Below are 18,527 nucleotides of genomic sequence, written 5' to 3' on the forward strand. Positions count from 1 at the left end.
ATATTGCACGTTGAAAATGACAAGAAATTCAAGGATCAACATAAAGGAAAATGCAGGATATTGCACAAAGTTAAAGAAAACAGATTGCCAACATTTGATTTAACTCTCGTATTATTATGTCAAAAGTATGGCAGCGGATATGACTGATGAGAGATGAAAACAACATAAAATAGCTTAACTCTAGATATGACAGGACAGATTTCACTCACCAAAAAAAAAATTGTCAGAATTTGACAGTTGTTTCCATTGCTTTTTTGCGTAAGGTTAGTAACTGTAATGCTAGTCTATCTTTTACAGAATGAAGTCTCATCACAGATACTAAAGTCTTGTTAAAAGCGATCGAAGTGACAGCCATCCTGACAAAAGTCATGAATCATGTCGACTTTAAATCGGTACTGACAGCTGTACAGTTAAATATCTTGACAAATGTTCGAGGTGATGATAATGATGATGATGATGATGATGATGATGATGATGATGATGATGATGATGATGATGATGATGATGATGATGATGGCAATAATAAGAAGCTGGTGAAGGTGACAATGAAAGCAAAGACAACAGAGATGAGGATGATAATGATCATCATCGACCTCATCACTGTTGTTGTCATTGTTGTCATCATCACCATCATCATCATCATCATCATCATCATCATCACCATGAAGTGTAAGAAAAATCAAACAAAGGATAGATTGGTAATTCATTCCAAATGGCAAGAGTCAAGCCATTACAATTTTACATGACAATGAATGCACCGTATTGATGCTATGCGCTTAGTTAATTTACTCACAACATCTGCCATCTGGATATAACATACCAACACACAAAACTATGTATAACCTTAAACGTTTATAGTCTGATTGATACAATTTAGTGAAAACTACACATAAAAGTGGCTGGCTAAAAACATTAACAGAGAGATTGTTTTTCTCATTGAGTGAAGCTGTTATACTGATTCATTACTTTTTACATTATATATAACAAGAACAGGATGGTTGACAAAAAAGAGTAGGATTATAAATTGGAATAGATTGTTGATGAACTAACAAAGTGGAAGAAATAAGGTATCAAATGCTAGCAAATTATCCAGAGTTTTGTTCTGTTAGGCATTCCAGTCTATTTTCAGGAAATGACCCTAACAGTTAAGGTTCCACTAATTTTACTCAGATTGCATTTTTTATTTTTATGTTCAACATGTCTAAAATTTGCATTAAAAATTCTTTAAAAAGCAGTACGTTTACTTTCTGAGCTGTTGTGAATTATTAAAATAAAACAGCAATGTAAAATTAATACCACCAAAACTTTAGAAGATTGCATATCCTGTGGTATGTTTTTACATAATTTTGTAATGATTGTTTTGTTTTTAAGGGGTTTTACGGCTCTTGCAACACATTAAGGTAATATCAGTAAAAAAAAAAAAAAAAAAAAGAATAAAATGGGATAGTAAAATGTTATAGAATTACAACAAAAGCACCCAAGAAAAGGTAAGACAAAGGGAAATTGGTTCAAATAGGAAACATTTAGATTCCAAGAGCACACTATCAAAGTACTTAGTTTGAGATCACCTGAAAGTCTCATCCAGACACAAGCACAGGTCCCCACAAAGATGAATACACTCAAATGTTTATAAATAATATATAATATGTAAACAAACATAATATAGTGCATAACAGAGAGATGACAAGGAACAAAACATCATCTCCCAAAATTAACTATACATTTGACTGCTTCCCTCTCAGCCAGGGTATTCATTCAGTCAGGGCCAGGACAAAACCAAGTAATCTCATTCCAAGACAAAGACAGATAACAAGTTGGAAAACAAATAAAGGGTGATAGAAGACACAATAAGTATCTTCCTGCCCGTTATAGGAAGTCAGGAACCCCATCTTGAATGTAATGTTGCTAAGTTATCAAGTTTTGTAATCAAACACTTTTTTAAAAATCAAACATTCTGTACTTTCCAACAAATCTAATAGTGTTAACATACCAGACTATTCATTCACTGCTAAGTGGACCCAGTCAGAAAAAAAAAAACCCAGACTCTACTTGGATTCAAATCCATTCCATTTCGATGTGTGTGTGAGTCTGATTCTAGAAACTAGTCAAATTTAAAGGCAGCAATAAAATATAATATATTTCCAATTAGGACAGTATTATAAAACAAAAGCAACCAACATTTTCCATTCATGACACCAAAACCAACTATCATTTTTGTGTATTGATAGAAAAAAAAATTTTTTTTTTTAAATTATTAAAATTAAAATGCTCTCTTATTTAATAATACCCCAAAAAATATACAATGATAAGAATAATTTATATGATCAAAACTGGATAAAAAAGAATTCAAAAAATAATAAGATACAAATACCATCTGTGATTAAAATGTAATGGTAAAACAAGAATCTATTTAAAAGCACTGCCATCTTTTTTTTTCAACAATAGAAACACACGTGTGCATTCAAAAACTCTGATTATAATTCTTTTGCTTTCAAAGAAATGTGACCTCCTGCATGAAAACAGTATTATTATACTCATTCAATATTCACCAAAAATTTCGTCCCGACATAATACCATTTTGAGACAGCGAGTCACATATGATATGCATATCGATAGATAACAGAACGAAAACATCTGGAATTCAGATGATGGATGAACAGCGTGTTTACAGAGAATACAATCAGTGTGTTTTAACATATAAACCATTACTGTAAAACCTCCTTTGATATAAAAATCAATAGATGAGAGGTGTTATTGGGCAACAAGTTCTAAATATCAAATGGGCTCAGTGAAAAACAATAAAAAAAGGGGGGTGGGGGGGGGGGGGGACGTAAGAGGGGTGTATATTTAACTTTTGATTTTGAGAAAATCATACTTAAACTTTGAAATACTCTCTGAACTTGTTACAGTCCATGTTATTTTTAAAAACACATAGCACACACAATGAAAACAATTCGTAATCATAAAAATAGTGACTTTGGTGATATTTTTTTCAACAGGTAGCTAAGTCTATTAGACCCCCCCCCCCCCTTCTCCCTGCCTCTGAACAACTGAGTAAAATTTAACATCAAGCATCAAGTTCACCTCAACATTATACTGTGATGAGACGATTGGTCACATTATTTTTTTCAAAGTAGTCCTTCAGAGGCAGTAAGCCCATGGAGATAGAGTTTATCCCGGTTTCTATAGCGTGAAATGGACAATAACAATTAATTGCTCCCCTTTGAATAGGTCGCTAGTTTATCACAAAGTACTTTCAACCAAATCTAACAGACCCAGTTACCCAAGCACAGCTGGGTGGACAGCGGGGTCAGAAAAAAATCTCTATTGCACCCAGAATCAATCTCGGTCCTTTGTTTGTTAGCGAGTGCTCTACCAACTGAGGTGTCAGGCCCCCCCACATTATTTATATACATGTAAAATCATGCAATTGAGGAAATGGCAGTAGTATAAGATTTCTAAGTGATATTAAGCTGCTAGGAGCTGTGGACTGTAAAAAGTACTTAACAAAAATTAATATAACAGCTCCAAAAAAAGAACAAAATACCAAACACGGAATGTTTCAGGTTCAAAAGCCTTCTTCAGCCAACAACAAAAAAGCAATGAAAACATAAATATATTACTAAAAAAAAAAAAACCAGATGTTCTGGTTTTTTAGTAATCTATTTATGTTTTCATTGGGTTTTTCTTTTTTTGCAGTTGGCTGAAGAAGAGTTTTGAGCCCGGAACGTTCCGTGTTTGGAATTTTAAAAAAAATTTTTAAAGCACTTACATTCATTTTTGTTTATTACTTTTTATAAGATTTCTAGAAAATTATATGTTTGTTTGTTTGTTGCTTTAGGTCTCTTCCAACACAATTGAGGTTATATGAGAGACCGCTGAAACAAAAAAACAAGCAATCTAACAAAAATAGTACAAATGTAAATCAAAATCATAATCTTAAAGATATCATAAGCTAAATTATAAATAACCAAGAACAAACAGGCAGAAGATTTACAGAAAAAAAAATATCCCCTGTCAAAAATACAATCACAAACCAAAGAAGCAGGATAGGCTAGTAAAGAGAAGAAGAAACGACATCACTATCAGATCGTACACCCATGCGAACATCATAGGTATATGATTCAAGGGTGATGCTCCCATCCAACCACCCGCCTAGAAAATTATATTACAATGGAATCCAGATAAGGCTGGACATGGAAGAGTGATTAACTTTGAGCAAAGTTGACTTTATCCATTATAAATGGAATACATTTATATAAAAGAATAGATAAGTTAGGACTAACAAGAAGTATTGACTTTAAGCAGAATTTTGCTTTAAGAGTGTTGGCTTTATGTGGATTCCACTGTATATGCTTGAAAACCATATCAGTATTAAATCTGCAGATCATAAGGTTTTTTTTTTTTAATATCCTCAGTATTCACTTCTGAAATCAGATCTGGGTATGTCTATGAATACGGGACATACTCGCAATGCTTAACATTAGTACCACTAAAAATGGCAGGTAGAAGTATAGGTCAATATAAAACGGAATATCATAACGGAATGTTAAAGAGAAATGTCAAAAATATCTAATCATGTTGAAAGATTATCAAATAAGAGAAAGAAAAAACAGTTTGCAATTTAACTTTTACTATTAGGTATATATTTCTTTTTTAAGTCTGGCAATAGAAATATTGGTGTACCTTGGTCTGTTTTACATAACATATTATCATTATTGTCTTCATTGTTGTTATTATTACAATTACGATCATCAACATTATTATTATTATTATTATTATTATTATTATTATTATCATTATTATTATTATTATTATTATTATTATTATTATTATTATTATTATTATTATTATTATTATCATCATTATTATTATCATTATTATTATTATCATTATTATTATTATTATTATTATTATTATCATTATTATTATTATTATTAGTATGAGAATTTCTGTTATTATCTTATACTTATTAATTGAAAATAATGTAATACTGCCCTTAAACCCAATTGCATAATATTTTTTTTTTATCGTTCAAAATGATTAATAATCTAAATTCGTATTGCAAACCATTTTTTTTTTAAGGAAAAGAGGCAATTAGTCTCCAATCCGTACATTTATGTTGTTTTTTTTATTGTTTGTTTCCCTCTACGATTTTATTTAGTAAATTAATATACATTTAGTAAAGAAATGTGTACTTTGTCTTTCTGAGATTAAATAGGATCCTACAACACCTTCATTGTAAAGATAGTGGAGTGACCAATACAATTTCCCATATACTCTTTAGTTATATCCCTTAACTCACTCAATCCTAGAGATTTTTGCTACTTTTCAAAATTGGTAAAAAATGTATTAAAAACGCGCAACTATCATTAAAATGTAAAAACTAAAAACATTAACTTTAATACTACGCCTGTAATTTGTCTCAGAAAAATGTATTAAATAGGCAATGGGGTAAAAGTAACCCGGGTAAACTACGGATATAGTCGGTGTTAGGGTTAAGTGAATTAATACTAGTGTTGGCAGTTAAAATGGCTGGGGTTTTTTTTTTCCCCCTCGAACAACACAGGAATGGAATAACATGCAACTGAAATCAGTAAATGTCAAAGACCATGAATCTTTCATTTTTAAAGCTTTTTTTTTTTTTTCACATTCATACGAACACCAAGATAAATTAATGAGTCGTGTGATTGGAATTTGTATTGTTCAGTTGATTTGCAAGATTTGCAGTGGTGGGAATACAATAGTTCATATGCAATTTGTATTTCAAGTTGAAATCCCAAAAATGCTTCTTTTCTTTTTTTTTTTTTTTGTCACAATCTGTATGATTTCAACCAGTATTGAATTGATCAGCCTTCAAAATTAAGAAATAGCTGATGAATGAATGGCAAGTTATGAACGCAAAGATCTGTAACTCGTACTCATCATTATATAAATCCAGCCTCATCTAACTTTAATATGCATGAATTTCACAAATGTATATGGATTTGATATCGCTTTGAAAAATAACATTTAAAACACATTTAAAGCTATATCACACATCTTCATCTTGTTCATTGTAGAAATACCTGAAATTTTTTGTAAGAATGATGCCCTTTGACTTTCGAAGATCTACAAGATTGAGATTCTGGGAGAAATATATTTACACAGTTTTACGATGAATTATTATTACATATTAATCTGGTGTGCGCATCCATGGAATAGTTCTGTAAGGACTCATAGCTGGGAGGGGGAGGAACGGATTCTGTTGATGCCTCATCCTGGGACGGCTGTGAAGAAAGCAAATGTGGGTAATGGTCATCAGATGAATTACCTGAGATGGAATTTATATGACTTGATGGAAGTGGTGGGGCTGTGGATGTATGAGCAGGAGGAGGGGGAGGAGGAGGAGGAGGAGCAAAAGAGTTGGAGTCAGGATGTGTTGTGTCATCTGTGAAATGACTCATGCTGTAATAAGGATAGCTGGGAAGGCGGTGGAAACGGCTCCGACGTGAAGCGGCTGAATTATCAGCGGCTGCAGAAGTACCTTGGTTGTCGTCTACCTCTTCCTCTTCTAGATAGCGTGATTCTTGTGCATTGTGGCCCTCTTGGGACTCCATTCTGCCAAACACACATTCTTCATAAGATGGAGGTGCTGTGAATACAAGGAAAATGAATAAATCTATTTATCTTTAGTTGGTATTTTAGAATTTTTTTTTTTTTTAATTATGCGATCAGTCATTATCAATAACTGCATTTTGTATGTCACAGTGGTGAAGAAGTGCTATCTTGACACACAATATGACCTAATTAAATATGAAATTTTGAGCTAACTCTAAAGACACACTTAAGTAATCAACACAAATTGTTCTTGACAAAGAATCCAGGTGTTTTATGCAATTGACCACTGTATCTGATTCACTTAAGATACCCTTTCTAATGAGCCATTTGGTCTTTAATGATAATCATGGACCATTTATCACGGGGGCTTAATTTATTGTATCTTATATATATATATATATTTATAATATATATATATATATATATATATATATATATATATATATATTATTATATATATATATATATATATATATATATATATTATATATATATATATATATATTATATATATATATTATATCTTTTATTTTTCAATTTGTTTAAGTGATTGTAATTGTTTTAGAGAGATAAAACGGTATTTTTGACATTATCAGATCATATAAACTATAATTTAAATTTTTTTAAAACAAAAACAGTTTCACAGCACTTAGCTTGCTTCACAATATTTCATTTCGTTCAACAGCAGGCCACAAAGACCAAATTTTATTTTTTTAAAGTACAAGTCACATGATAGATAATCTACTGCTATTATCACTTTTACAATCTCTATTACTGCCTACAGCCAGGTTGTCTTTAACACCTGAGTGGGCTAATGTATTAAAATACCTTACTCAAAAACACAACTAAAGGGATTGGCAATCGTTGTCACCTGACTCATTACTAACCATGTTCAACATTGCTTGATTTTGTTACAAGATGAGACTATGCACCGCTCATTTCTGAATAAGAGGAAGCTATTCTTACAGAGTTCTTTCCTTGAGATCTAGCATCATACCCAGCACTCGGTAACCTAATCATTAGCATTGCTGGGTAGATAGATGAATGTTGCCAGATTTTTTTAAACAATCTGATAAAATGTGCAAACCAGGCTTTAAATTCTGCTTGCATATCAACAGGTGTGTTTGTGATTTAAAAGAAATTCAGTCTTGCGTTAAAGTTTTAAAGCATTGGACAACATTGCTTACTGTTTCACTCATTCATTATAAATTTTCTAGATAGAATGTGTAATTGAAAAAAAAACAACAAAAAAAAAAACTTGAGCATTTATATAGCGCAATATCTACTGAATGGGCTTAAAGCACTTTACAACAGGTCTTTAGCCAACAGCAACCCTTAACATATAGGACAAGACATGACATGTGTGAAGCAATATTACAATTTAATTTCAAACAGAAACAATGTAGTAAACAACCAGGTACTCATTTTAAACCTGAGGACGGTGAGAGACTGTGAGCAAAGAGCCATTTCCAAGAACTCAATTATACACTGCTCAGAGCGGGATTTTAACCCTGGACCATCCGGTAAGAGGGAGAGTGTCATACTACAAGACCGCATAGCCGATTTAGTAAAAATCTTACCATCCTGAGCCTGTCTTACAGGAGGAGAGGTAGACAGACTGTGAGAATTGTGATTGTCTGAACGTTCACTGATACGTAAAGGGATTGTACCAATGTAGATAGGACTGGACACAGCCATGGTCTGCCATCCCACTGGAACTTGCATCTACAGCGGAAGATAAATCTTTTTGATAATCAATGAGGAAACAAAATAAAATGTAAGCACAACATATAATTTGTAAAATGAAATAAGGAAGAATTTCCAAAATTTCCAAAGTCCTGTGAAATTCTTTTTGAATTTGTGAGTTGTCACACTGTTGTAATATTCTTTAAAGATACTTTGTGCTATTTAACTCTTTTACGTTCAATGTGCCTTTGGAAACAAACAAATTTGATCAATTGCACTATAGCATATTACTAATTTCAATGAATGACTGGTACTGCTCTCCCGCTGTTTACAATTGTGGTCTTCTAAGTCATTAATTAGAACAGAAAAAATCAGAAGCACACCATCCGTCCGTAGAACCTATATTTACTAATTTCATCAAAGGCACATCATTATCAAAATAAATCAACCAGGAATTCACAGGGATAAATTAAGGATTAAGAGATTAACCCAAACTAAAAATATAAAATTGTTTAAAACATGTTTTAAACCCAAGTCATCATGGTTGAATTATCTGGCCTTGATGTTCATAAAGAGAAAACTTGGAATGGCAATTACCTTCTTGCTGTCCATTACATTGATGATAAAAATATATATCATAGATTATTTTTTTAAATTTTTGTAATGATAAAAGGAAAAAAAAAAAAATGTGACCATTTATATAGGACAATATCCATGAAAATGTGCACAGTGAACTTTACAATAGGTCCCAATCCAACAACAACACATATTATGACATGCATAATACATGACATATGTAAGACACTATTATTTTATTTTTTAAAATATTCGACAGAGACAATGCTGCTAACGATCAGGTACCAATTATACACCTGAGTATGATGAGCCAATGTGAGTAAAGGATTCAACTTTACTCGGCTGATTGCAGGACCTGAACCTGGAACCTACCAATAAGAAGTTGGGTGTTTCATACTACAAGATCAAACAGTGTCGCACAAAAAAAAGGAAAGACATTCATACAACTGACCTGTATTTCATACATAATCTCTATGATATTGCAGCCTTCAAGCAAGGACGGGGCTACAGCTGGAATGATACAACGGTTAGAGAAGTGGGAGGTTTCCATAGATTTCACCTCCTCCTCCAATTCATACAAGGTCCAATTGTTGACCTTGTCGTGGTACTTTGGATTGCCAGAGGAAAATAGGCTGTGACTGTAACCTGTGTAGTGGACAGTCTGAAATTCATATGAAAGTATATTTGTTTAAAATGGTTCAAAAGAGCAGTTGAGAAATCTCATGACTGCTGTCTTCTATTATATAGTTTTATAGTAACAATAATAGTAGTAGTAATAGCAATAATAACGACAATAATAATAATAATAATAATAATAATAATAATAATAATAATAATAATAATAATAATAATAATAATAATAATAATAATAATAACATAATAATAAGGATAATAATAAGAAATAATAATAATAAAATAATATCATCAATATCAATCAATAATATAATATAATATATATTAATATAATTATATTCATTATATATTCATATATTATTATTATTATTATTATTATTATTATTATTATTATTATTATTATTATTATTATTATTATTAGTATCCTCATTTTTATGGTTAGAAAATTTGAGGAGAGTGAAAGTAGTGTTGGGAATAAGACATCAGTGGCATGGTCACCTTTGATTGGAACTATGTTGCAGTGCAATGATTACCTCCAATTAAAAACGGTAAAAAATTCCAAAACAATATGTGGTCGCTGAGATTGGAGGTCGGTGCAACTGAGGTATGTCAGACCAGGTTTAGCATGGTGAGTTAACAATAAATTCTACATTCTATGCCAGAAATAATCTATTCTTAAAAAAAAAAAAATAATGGGGTTGGGGGTCAAAATTGTTCTGTACAGCCATGTTAAATTTTTGTCAACGAATGCAGAATTACTGGCAAATCCAAAAATTATATAACTATTTTTACAGATGATATACAAGTAAGCTGCCATCTTTTTCTAAATTAAGGATAATTGTATCACCCATTGACTCAAATGATTATTTATAAAATCTGCTAAGGCATAATGATTGGTAATTTGCGCATACCTACAGACTTTATTGGGGGGTCCCGATAGCTCTGATGGTAGAGCACTTGCTTCACATGCAAAGGAACCGAGATCGATCCCGGGTGCAGTCAAGATTTTTTTCTGACCTTCGTGTCCACCCAGCAGTGATTGGGTAGCTGGATCTGTTAGATCTGGTAGAAAATACTTTGCGATAGACTAGCATCCCATCCAAAGGATAGCAAGCAAATGCTATTGTCCATTTCACGTTATAGAAACCGGGATAAACTCCGGCTCCATGTGCCTAATGGCTCTGAAGGACTACTACAGACTTTATTACCAGGCCGATTTTTATTATTGATGGCTCAAAAGATTCATCTAACTCTGTATTAATGTCCACAATGGAGAAGGATAATTAATAAAATAGATAAATGCCTGTCAGTAATTCCTTTTATTTCCCAACAAATATTGCGGGATCTCCAATAATACAATCAATTCCACATTCACTCACAAACCTGGACAAGGATCAAGCAGACTCCACGGATTGAAGAGGTTGCCTGGTTGTTGATGTAGATATCAAAATAACAAGGTTCTCCGGACACAAAGCCTCTCTTCTGTAGACGAAGAGTGGCAGACACATTGCCAGAGTCACAACAACATCCCTCGTAAGAGTCCTCTTCATCGACATTTACAGGGAGCTAAGAGGGAGATGAAAAAATATTTTAAACAAAGTAAAACCCCATTATTTAAATAACCTAAGAATGGCCAAATGTGAAAGCAACACAGATTTCATGCGCACTGCAGAGGATCATGATTCGTGGAGACAGCTGACTGGCAACGTGCTCAAGAGCACAAGCCACGATGGATGATGATGAAAAACCAAACAAATAAATTATTGACGTTTTATGATATAGGAGAATACTTAGCATCAAGTTGCTAACAGATAAATTTGCAGTGAAGCAAGTTTGATTTTAAAAGTTTCAAAGTCAATATAGCAATTTTTGAGCACCATTTCTGGGAAGCGCCTAATTTTGGACTGCAAATAATATTCAATAGTATTATTTTCTTAGCCGTCAGTAAAATCGGCAATACTGAACTTCAAATATCAATGGAACAAACAAGTTTACTTCCTAATTCACTTGGATACATTTGCCATCCTATCAGTCCAGAGTGGTCATCAAAAGTCAAAGAGAAAATTGAGCAGTAGATGAAGGTGACTATTTCAAAGATTTAAAAAACATGGGAAAAAAATATGCAATGCTGGCAAAGTATAGATGTAAGATACATAATTAAATAAAAAGGTGATTATTCCTACCAATTTGACTGTATTTCTATTGTTGTGATGCATATTTATCGTTTTTACCACCGATGATTGCCTATCCACTCAATTTCAGCTATTTATCATAATACATTTCAAGATGATCTATCATTCTTAGGTCAACTTAATACTTTTCAGCATTATTACATCGAGATAAACTCACCAACACTTCCACTCTCATCGTTATAACACATTCGAATGTAAACAAGACGTGTTGTGTCAAAATTAAAAACAATGTTATTCTTCAAATATAATGTAATACCATTCAAATCAATAGGCAATTCAATATATTTTGTGCTAGCAGGAAAAATCATGCACATCTCATTGGATCTTCTTTTGTCTTTGGTCATCTCAGATATGGATTTTAGTCATTCTATAAACACATTTATGCACACAAATATCTTTTATCTTTGAGTGTGATGTAAGAATATATTTATTTATTTGCATTTTTTTAAACTACTGATTATGGGAAAATGTTTTCAACATCAGTTGTTGTTTTTTTTCTATACCAAATAAAATAGCAATTGTTCAAAAATTGAATAAGCAAGGAATTCCCAATACAAGAATTGGAGAATAATAATAATAAAAAAAAGCAATAATTTCAATATCATCATCCTAACAGCAAAATTGTTACATTTTCCAACAATTTATACCAGAAAAGATATTCCTTCCCATTTTCTTTTGGACACTGAAGATCTAATGCTTTATAGACATCGAACGTATCTCTCACCCCAGCATCTGGCAAGGCTCCTACATCCAAATGTCTGATAACTGCTAGATCTTGCTCCACTTCCAATCGACCCTTCCATCCTCGGTCCAGGGCTACAATACAGTTGTAACGGATGAATCCACGGCGCCCCTCAAAAGACGATGGTACTTCGGGTGATAAAGTGAAGTCAAATGGATACACATGTGTACCAGGGGAGTGTTTATCACTGTCATCTACATTGGAAAGAAAAGAAACAGTTTAAAAAATTTTTCCAAACTAAAACACAGGCTTGTCTCTGAACTACAACCACCCTCGTTCCTTGCAAATTTTCAGAATTGCAGTTTTCCACATTACTTTTTAATGATCAATAAAGTAAAAAATAAAATACCCAAAATTACATTGAGGCTATTGTATTTCACAAACCAAGGTGTCTTGTATTTTTTATCACTGTCAAGAAGCTATAAAGAAAAGAAAATTTCTTTGAGTGTAGCATTTGTAGACTTGAAGTTGGATGTCCATGACTAATGGTGATAAAACTATAACCATGAAAATGTCACATTGGAGAAATTCTCTTGTAAAATCTAATAGTGATAGTAATGTGAAATTTTATCAGTCATTTCCACGGTTATAGTTAGAAGTCACAATTTATGTATTACATACTCACTCTGACTTAGGTAAAGGCAATATTCATTATCAATGTACACCTCATTTGCTTGATAGGTCCTTGTAGAATCACCAGTATTTACCTCCCAGCGTGATCTGGCCTTTCCACTGAATCTTATAAGAACACCTGAGAAAAGAGTTGTTTTAAAATTAAAATACATTCCATGAGAGCATCAGCCAGCTAAATGCTTCTTCTGTCTAAGTGCCCCCTTTTCTTCTCATCAAACCTTTCACTCTCAGGGCCTGGTCTTTTCTGAGCGGGGAGAGGTGCTTCACAATAATGCAATTTATTGTCTAATATTTATCAAACCACTTAATTACGTATCCATTGCTTCCTTTACCAGCTGACGATTCAAGCAACCAGATGTGTATGAGAGAGTTGAGTCAATAGCTCATCGACCACGATGTTGATTGGTGATTGTGCTTTTGTTTATTTATCAGATGATGACTGTCTGTGTATATATTTTCTGAATGGCTTAGCATGAAGAGAATGGGAGGAAATATCTATTTAGATGACATTTTGTTTTTGTTTGATGGATTAATTACAAGAAAGAATGAGACAGGCACACAAGCAAAACCTACAGCTAAAATATTATCATGTCCTGATGGCCATAGGAATCCCAATTGATAAGTTAATAGAGAACTCGACTCAAAAATGACTGATAATGAATGATCCCAATTCGAACCAAAAAATATTTTCTACCTTTTCTACGACAAGGAAATGTTATTGTCACTGTTGACCTTATAGAAACAATGGACCCTCCATGGGCCATATAAGTAGTTCTAAAGAACGAATTTTTAGTGACCATCTTTACATGAAGAGCAATTGCCAGTGTTGTCATAGATGCCGTGTTGAAAAAAATGAATCTTAATGGGAAAGAAAAAGGGGTACAAAATAAAAACAGAGAGAATAATAAAAGGGTGGGGGAGGGGGGGAGGTGCATACAAAATACCACTTGTTTGAATACATGTATAAATCAAATAGACTGATCATTTTCATTCATTGGCTCTCAAAGCGACACATTTGAAAGAAAAAAGCTATATGTTGATTATATTTCGTTGGTTGGCTTAGGTAGAATTGGAGAATAATAAAAAAAAAACCCAATAACTTCAATACCAGCATCCTAACAGCCAAAAAGGACATTCACTTAGATGACACTGTACCTTTAAAGCTAAAATAAGACACTCTAATAGTAACCACTGCAGCTTATAAGCAATTATTATCGTGTCTTTTTTAATATACGAAATAAAATGGTTTAATATGTATTTGTGAAGCTCAAGACAGTATACATTAGAAATGGAGCTCAATGCCTAATGTTGTTTACAAAATTGACTAGCATAATAAATATATTAATAAAACAAAAAACGCACACAATACAAAATAACAACAAATAACAGCCCCACTTACAATTAATCCAGGTGGCTTTAGTTAGTTTGATAACAACACTTCCAGTAACGGTTTGCCCGGCAGTGTAAATCGCATGTTGATTGTTGAAACGTAGCTCAAACAGTTCGATTCTCATCTCGTTTTATCTGATTCCGAAACTGAAATATAATGAAATAACTTATGGGATAAAAATTTCACGTGCACCTTTAAAAGACAGCTCCTCAAAAAAAATTTTAAAAACAAAGAATTTATGGTCTTGATGGTGATCTTTTTAAAGAGGACATTTTTAAATCTATAAATTAAATCCATTCAAATTTGAAGGAAGTCTTCTCACTTTTTTTACTTTTTAAAAAAAAATAGAAATGTTATACAGGATTTGACCCCGTGTTAAGCTGCCTTTATACCGTTTTCTTTTGTATTACAAGTTTATGAATCATAACAATTTTTTTTATCTTGCATCTCGTAACTCACTGAACTGGGTCCAAAAGTACGTTAATAATTTAATAACTGAATAAGTTTCGATTCATTATTTGTGGTATCCATACTTTATTACTTTATCACTGATTTTTAACGAATAATCAAAAAACGTGTGTTTATCTGTGCGTTGACATGAATTATAGATCTACCAGTACCAGTGAGAACTCACAAAATGTTTTACTTTTTTTTTTAATTGCCATTAGTTATAGATAGTTATAGACGTCCCCTACATGTGTTTATCTGTGCGTTGACATGAATTATACCACAATGAGAACTCACAAAATGTTTTACTTTTTTTTTTAATTGCCATTAGTTATGTTTTAGACGTCCCCTATATTCTTACATGAATATTCTGATTACGTGTAATTCGTCTGCTAGATTTCAATTAGAATTGGATTTCTGTCGTATTTCTATTCGGCAAATCATATTTGAACCCTTTTTGGCTCTTTGGGGGTTTTCAAGTAATTTTGAATATCAGACAAGGCATGGTTTATTTATATTATAATCACTTCTGTCGATATTACGTCTTGTGCCATTGAAGAAATAATCAAAATCCACTTTATTGATACTTGACACGCGGAAGTAAACAGCCTTGATTTAGTGTTGGGTTATTTGATCGCTTTTACCCGATCGACGATCGAGTCAGCGTCAACGAGTCAGTGTCCGATCTCAATGCCGGAAGAGCGAGTCAGTAAAACGATCGAGTTACTAAAACGATCAGGCGGGTTGTGAGCTTGAGACGAGCTTGAGACGATCTTGACACGTGAGACGAGCTTGAGACGATCAGGATCCGAGCGAGCGGAGGGGTAACGAGTGTTTCGAATCATTTCAAATTCAAACGATCACAGTTTGCCATCCGATACCAATCGCCAACGTTTGCACACGGTAGTCTGTGGTTCTTCCACAGCCCTCACTCCTTGTCAGATGTTAGTGTGTCTGGGTGGCAGGGAAATTCGTATAGGTCTAGGACTGATCCCCGCCCTCTTACTCAATCCTACGGGGCCGTTCGTTTTTTCCCTATATAACAGTACCCCTGTCGTCAGGCTTTAATGATATGCAGATGCCGGTGACAATCAAAGGCATTCCTTTCTCGTCTTTCCCCAACCGTTTCCCCATCGGGTGGGGAAGTGATGTCACTTTTACGTCATCAAAGAAATTCCTTAACTGACCGTCTCAACAGTAAGACGACCGTTCTTCCGACAATACTGTCTTTAAAGTAATGGCTACAGTTAAGATACTGCTATTTACTACGAAGGTAGTATTTCCCACACAGAAACGGTCACATTTCACATATATCTACAAGTTGCAGCATGAAACGGAAAGGCAACGAGTAGAATACTGCTATTCTACTAGGAAGAAGTGTCAAGACGTTAAGTCATAGTTGGTGTGTCGGTAGTGCTGCCAGATGGCCACGCGTATGATCAAAATTGACACACGGAAAATCGCGTATATATTATTATTAATTAAAATTTTCTTTTTTTTTTGAAATAAAACAAGTCTTTTCCTAGGTTAGTCGATAAAAAATCAAAATCGATGTCTTTTAAGGAAGTCAAAGTAATTGAAGTGTTTGGCCACGTGGGGCTCTATTTGGTCACTTTTGCAGTCTAAATTGGCTTCGAAAAACTCTGGCCATCTGGCATCCCTGTTTGTGAGAACAGAAGTAAAACAATCTGCATTCAATTGTTTGCCTCTTTAGTTTGTCAACTTTTAAAGCAAGCGGTTGTGTGTCATTCGATTTTTAAATGGAATTATTATAAGTGATATATTTCAGTGGATTAACGATGTGCAACTGTGCTTATGGTAATCATTATCACATTATCATGCTCTGATTCCTAACATTAACATTGAAATGTTCTTGAAGTGAGTTATTACAAGATCAGAGAAAAACATACCCTTGTTTAGAAAGTCAATTTCCCTTTTCAATAGGTATTTAATCTGCTTGACTTCTCTTGCATTTTTCTGTAATTGACAGTTGTATGTGATAATTGATTTCTTTTATTTGGGGAGTTTTATCATAATTGGTAAACTATCATATATTATCATTTAAAAAAAAGTGAATTATGGATTACGCTAACTAACGAAATTGGGAGAGTGAGTCTCTAAGACAAAGTGAAAACTGAAAATGGTATGAACCTTACAACCCAAAATTGAAGATGAGAGATATCCACTGGTGGTGACTGGTAATTGAAACTTTATAACTAAGAGTAAGTGTTTAGAAATGGCATTATCCTGAAGCAAACTTTAAATAGGCACTCATGGTTCTTGATCAAAGAAAAATGTTTAGAAAGCAATGAAAGGTCAAAGTCAATATCCCTTTTCCATAAATAAATAATCTGCTTGACTTCTCTTGTATTTTTCTTGTGTGATATGTGATAATGAGTGGAGTTTTATCGATAACATGATAAATACCTGAAATATATAACAATATAATCCATTTATTTTATTATTTATGATATCAATATCAATATCAGATAACTATAACTATAACTTTAAGAAACTAGATTCCAACTTATAGAGATACATACCACAAAACCGAAGCATAATATTACTTTAACTTCCCTGACTCAGAACTAATCATAATAGTGATAGAACGATTCAATTGACTTTTATTCAATATTTGTGATGGATTACGGATTACACTAACTACAGAAATGGTGAGTCTTGACAAAATTAAATCGGGATCTTTTGTAATACATGAACCTAGTAACACACACTTATGTACACACACAAAGACCCCTCTCCCATGCACACAACAACAACTCCTACCCTCCCCCCCCCCCCCCCCCTCTACACACATACATTGAACTACAGGCTACGGTGAGATTGAAGCCTACACTGCTACCCCCCCCCTCTTTTATCTCTCTCTCTCTCTCTCTCTCTCTCTCTCTCTCTCTCTCTCTCTCTCTCTCTCTCTCTCTCTCTCTCTCTCTCTATCTCTATCTCTCTCTCAGTCACATTCACGAAATGACACAATCATGAATTAGAGAATGACCTATCAGAATGCAGCATGTACTATTAAATTAGCTTTGTTTATCTTGCCCCCCCCCCCCCCCCCGCCTCACCCAAACCTCTCACTCTCTGTCTATGTATCTGCATTCTGTATCTGCATGTTAGTCAATATGATGTAATATATTTATTATCTCTGTCTATCTATCTATCTATCCATCTATCTATCTATCTATCTATCTATCTATCTATCTATCTATCTATCTATCTACCTACCTACTATCTATCTATCTATCTATCTATCTATCTATCTATCTATCTATCTATCTATCTATCTATCTATCTATCTATCTATCTATCTATCTATCTAATCTATCTATCTATCTATCTATTATCTATCTATCTATCTATCTACTATCTATCTATCTATCTATCTATCTATCTATCTATCTATCTACTATCTATCTATCTATCTATCTATCTATCTATCTATCTATCTATCTATCTATCTATCTATCTATCTATCTATCTATCTATTCTATCTATCTATCTATCTATCTATCTATCTATCTATCTATCTATCTATCTATCTATCTATCTATCTATCTATCTATCTATCTATCTATCTATCTATCTATCTATCTATCTATCTATCTATCTATCT

General features: G+C 33.1%; 1 protein-coding gene across 2 annotated transcripts; it reads right to left on the bottom strand.

Moving 5' to 3' along the window:
* Window positions 1-5,125: 5,125 nt before the first annotated feature.
* On the bottom strand, window positions 5,126-15,535 carry LOC144976769 (arrestin domain-containing protein 17-like). 2 transcript variants are annotated; one of them, XM_078921187.1, is made up of 8 exons: window positions 15,261-15,535; window positions 14,462-14,598; window positions 13,055-13,180; window positions 12,412-12,623; window positions 10,879-11,061; window positions 9,314-9,523; window positions 8,181-8,325; window positions 5,126-6,634 (listed from the first exon to the last, which is right to left on the bottom strand). In XM_078921187.1, exons 2-8 carry the CDS (start codon window positions 14,574-14,576, stop codon window positions 6,153-6,155), a joined length of 1,473 nt encoding a protein of 490 aa, XP_078777313.1. In that variant the 5' UTR covers window positions 14,577-14,598; window positions 15,261-15,535; the 3' UTR covers window positions 5,126-6,152. The 2 variants fall into 2 exon arrangements, with proteins under 2 accessions (XP_078777313.1, XP_078777314.1); XM_078921188.1 differs by having other exon boundaries at window positions 15,427-15,505.
* Window positions 15,536-18,527: the final 2,992 nt, after the last annotated feature.

This window comes from Berghia stephanieae, chromosome 7, assembly GCF_034508935.2.
Source record: "Berghia stephanieae isolate SIO BIC M18660-M18661 chromosome 7, UCSD_Bste_1.3, whole genome shotgun sequence".
Classification (NCBI taxonomy): Eukaryota; Metazoa; Mollusca; class Gastropoda; order Nudibranchia; family Aeolidiidae; genus Berghia; species Berghia stephanieae.

Coding starts and splice junctions, on each gene's coding strand:
- LOC144976769 (XM_078921187.1), bottom strand. CDS start 14,576: ATGAGAATCGAACTGTTTGAGCTACGTTTCAACAATCAACATGCGATT. Junction 9,524..10,878: donor TCTGCTTGATCCTTGTCCAG/GTTTGTGAGTGA, acceptor TATGAATTTCAG/ACTGTCCACTACACAGGTTA. Junction 6,635..8,180: donor TGTAAGACAGGCTCAGGATG/GTAAGATTTTTA, acceptor TTGTATTCACAG/CACCTCCATCTTATGAAGAA.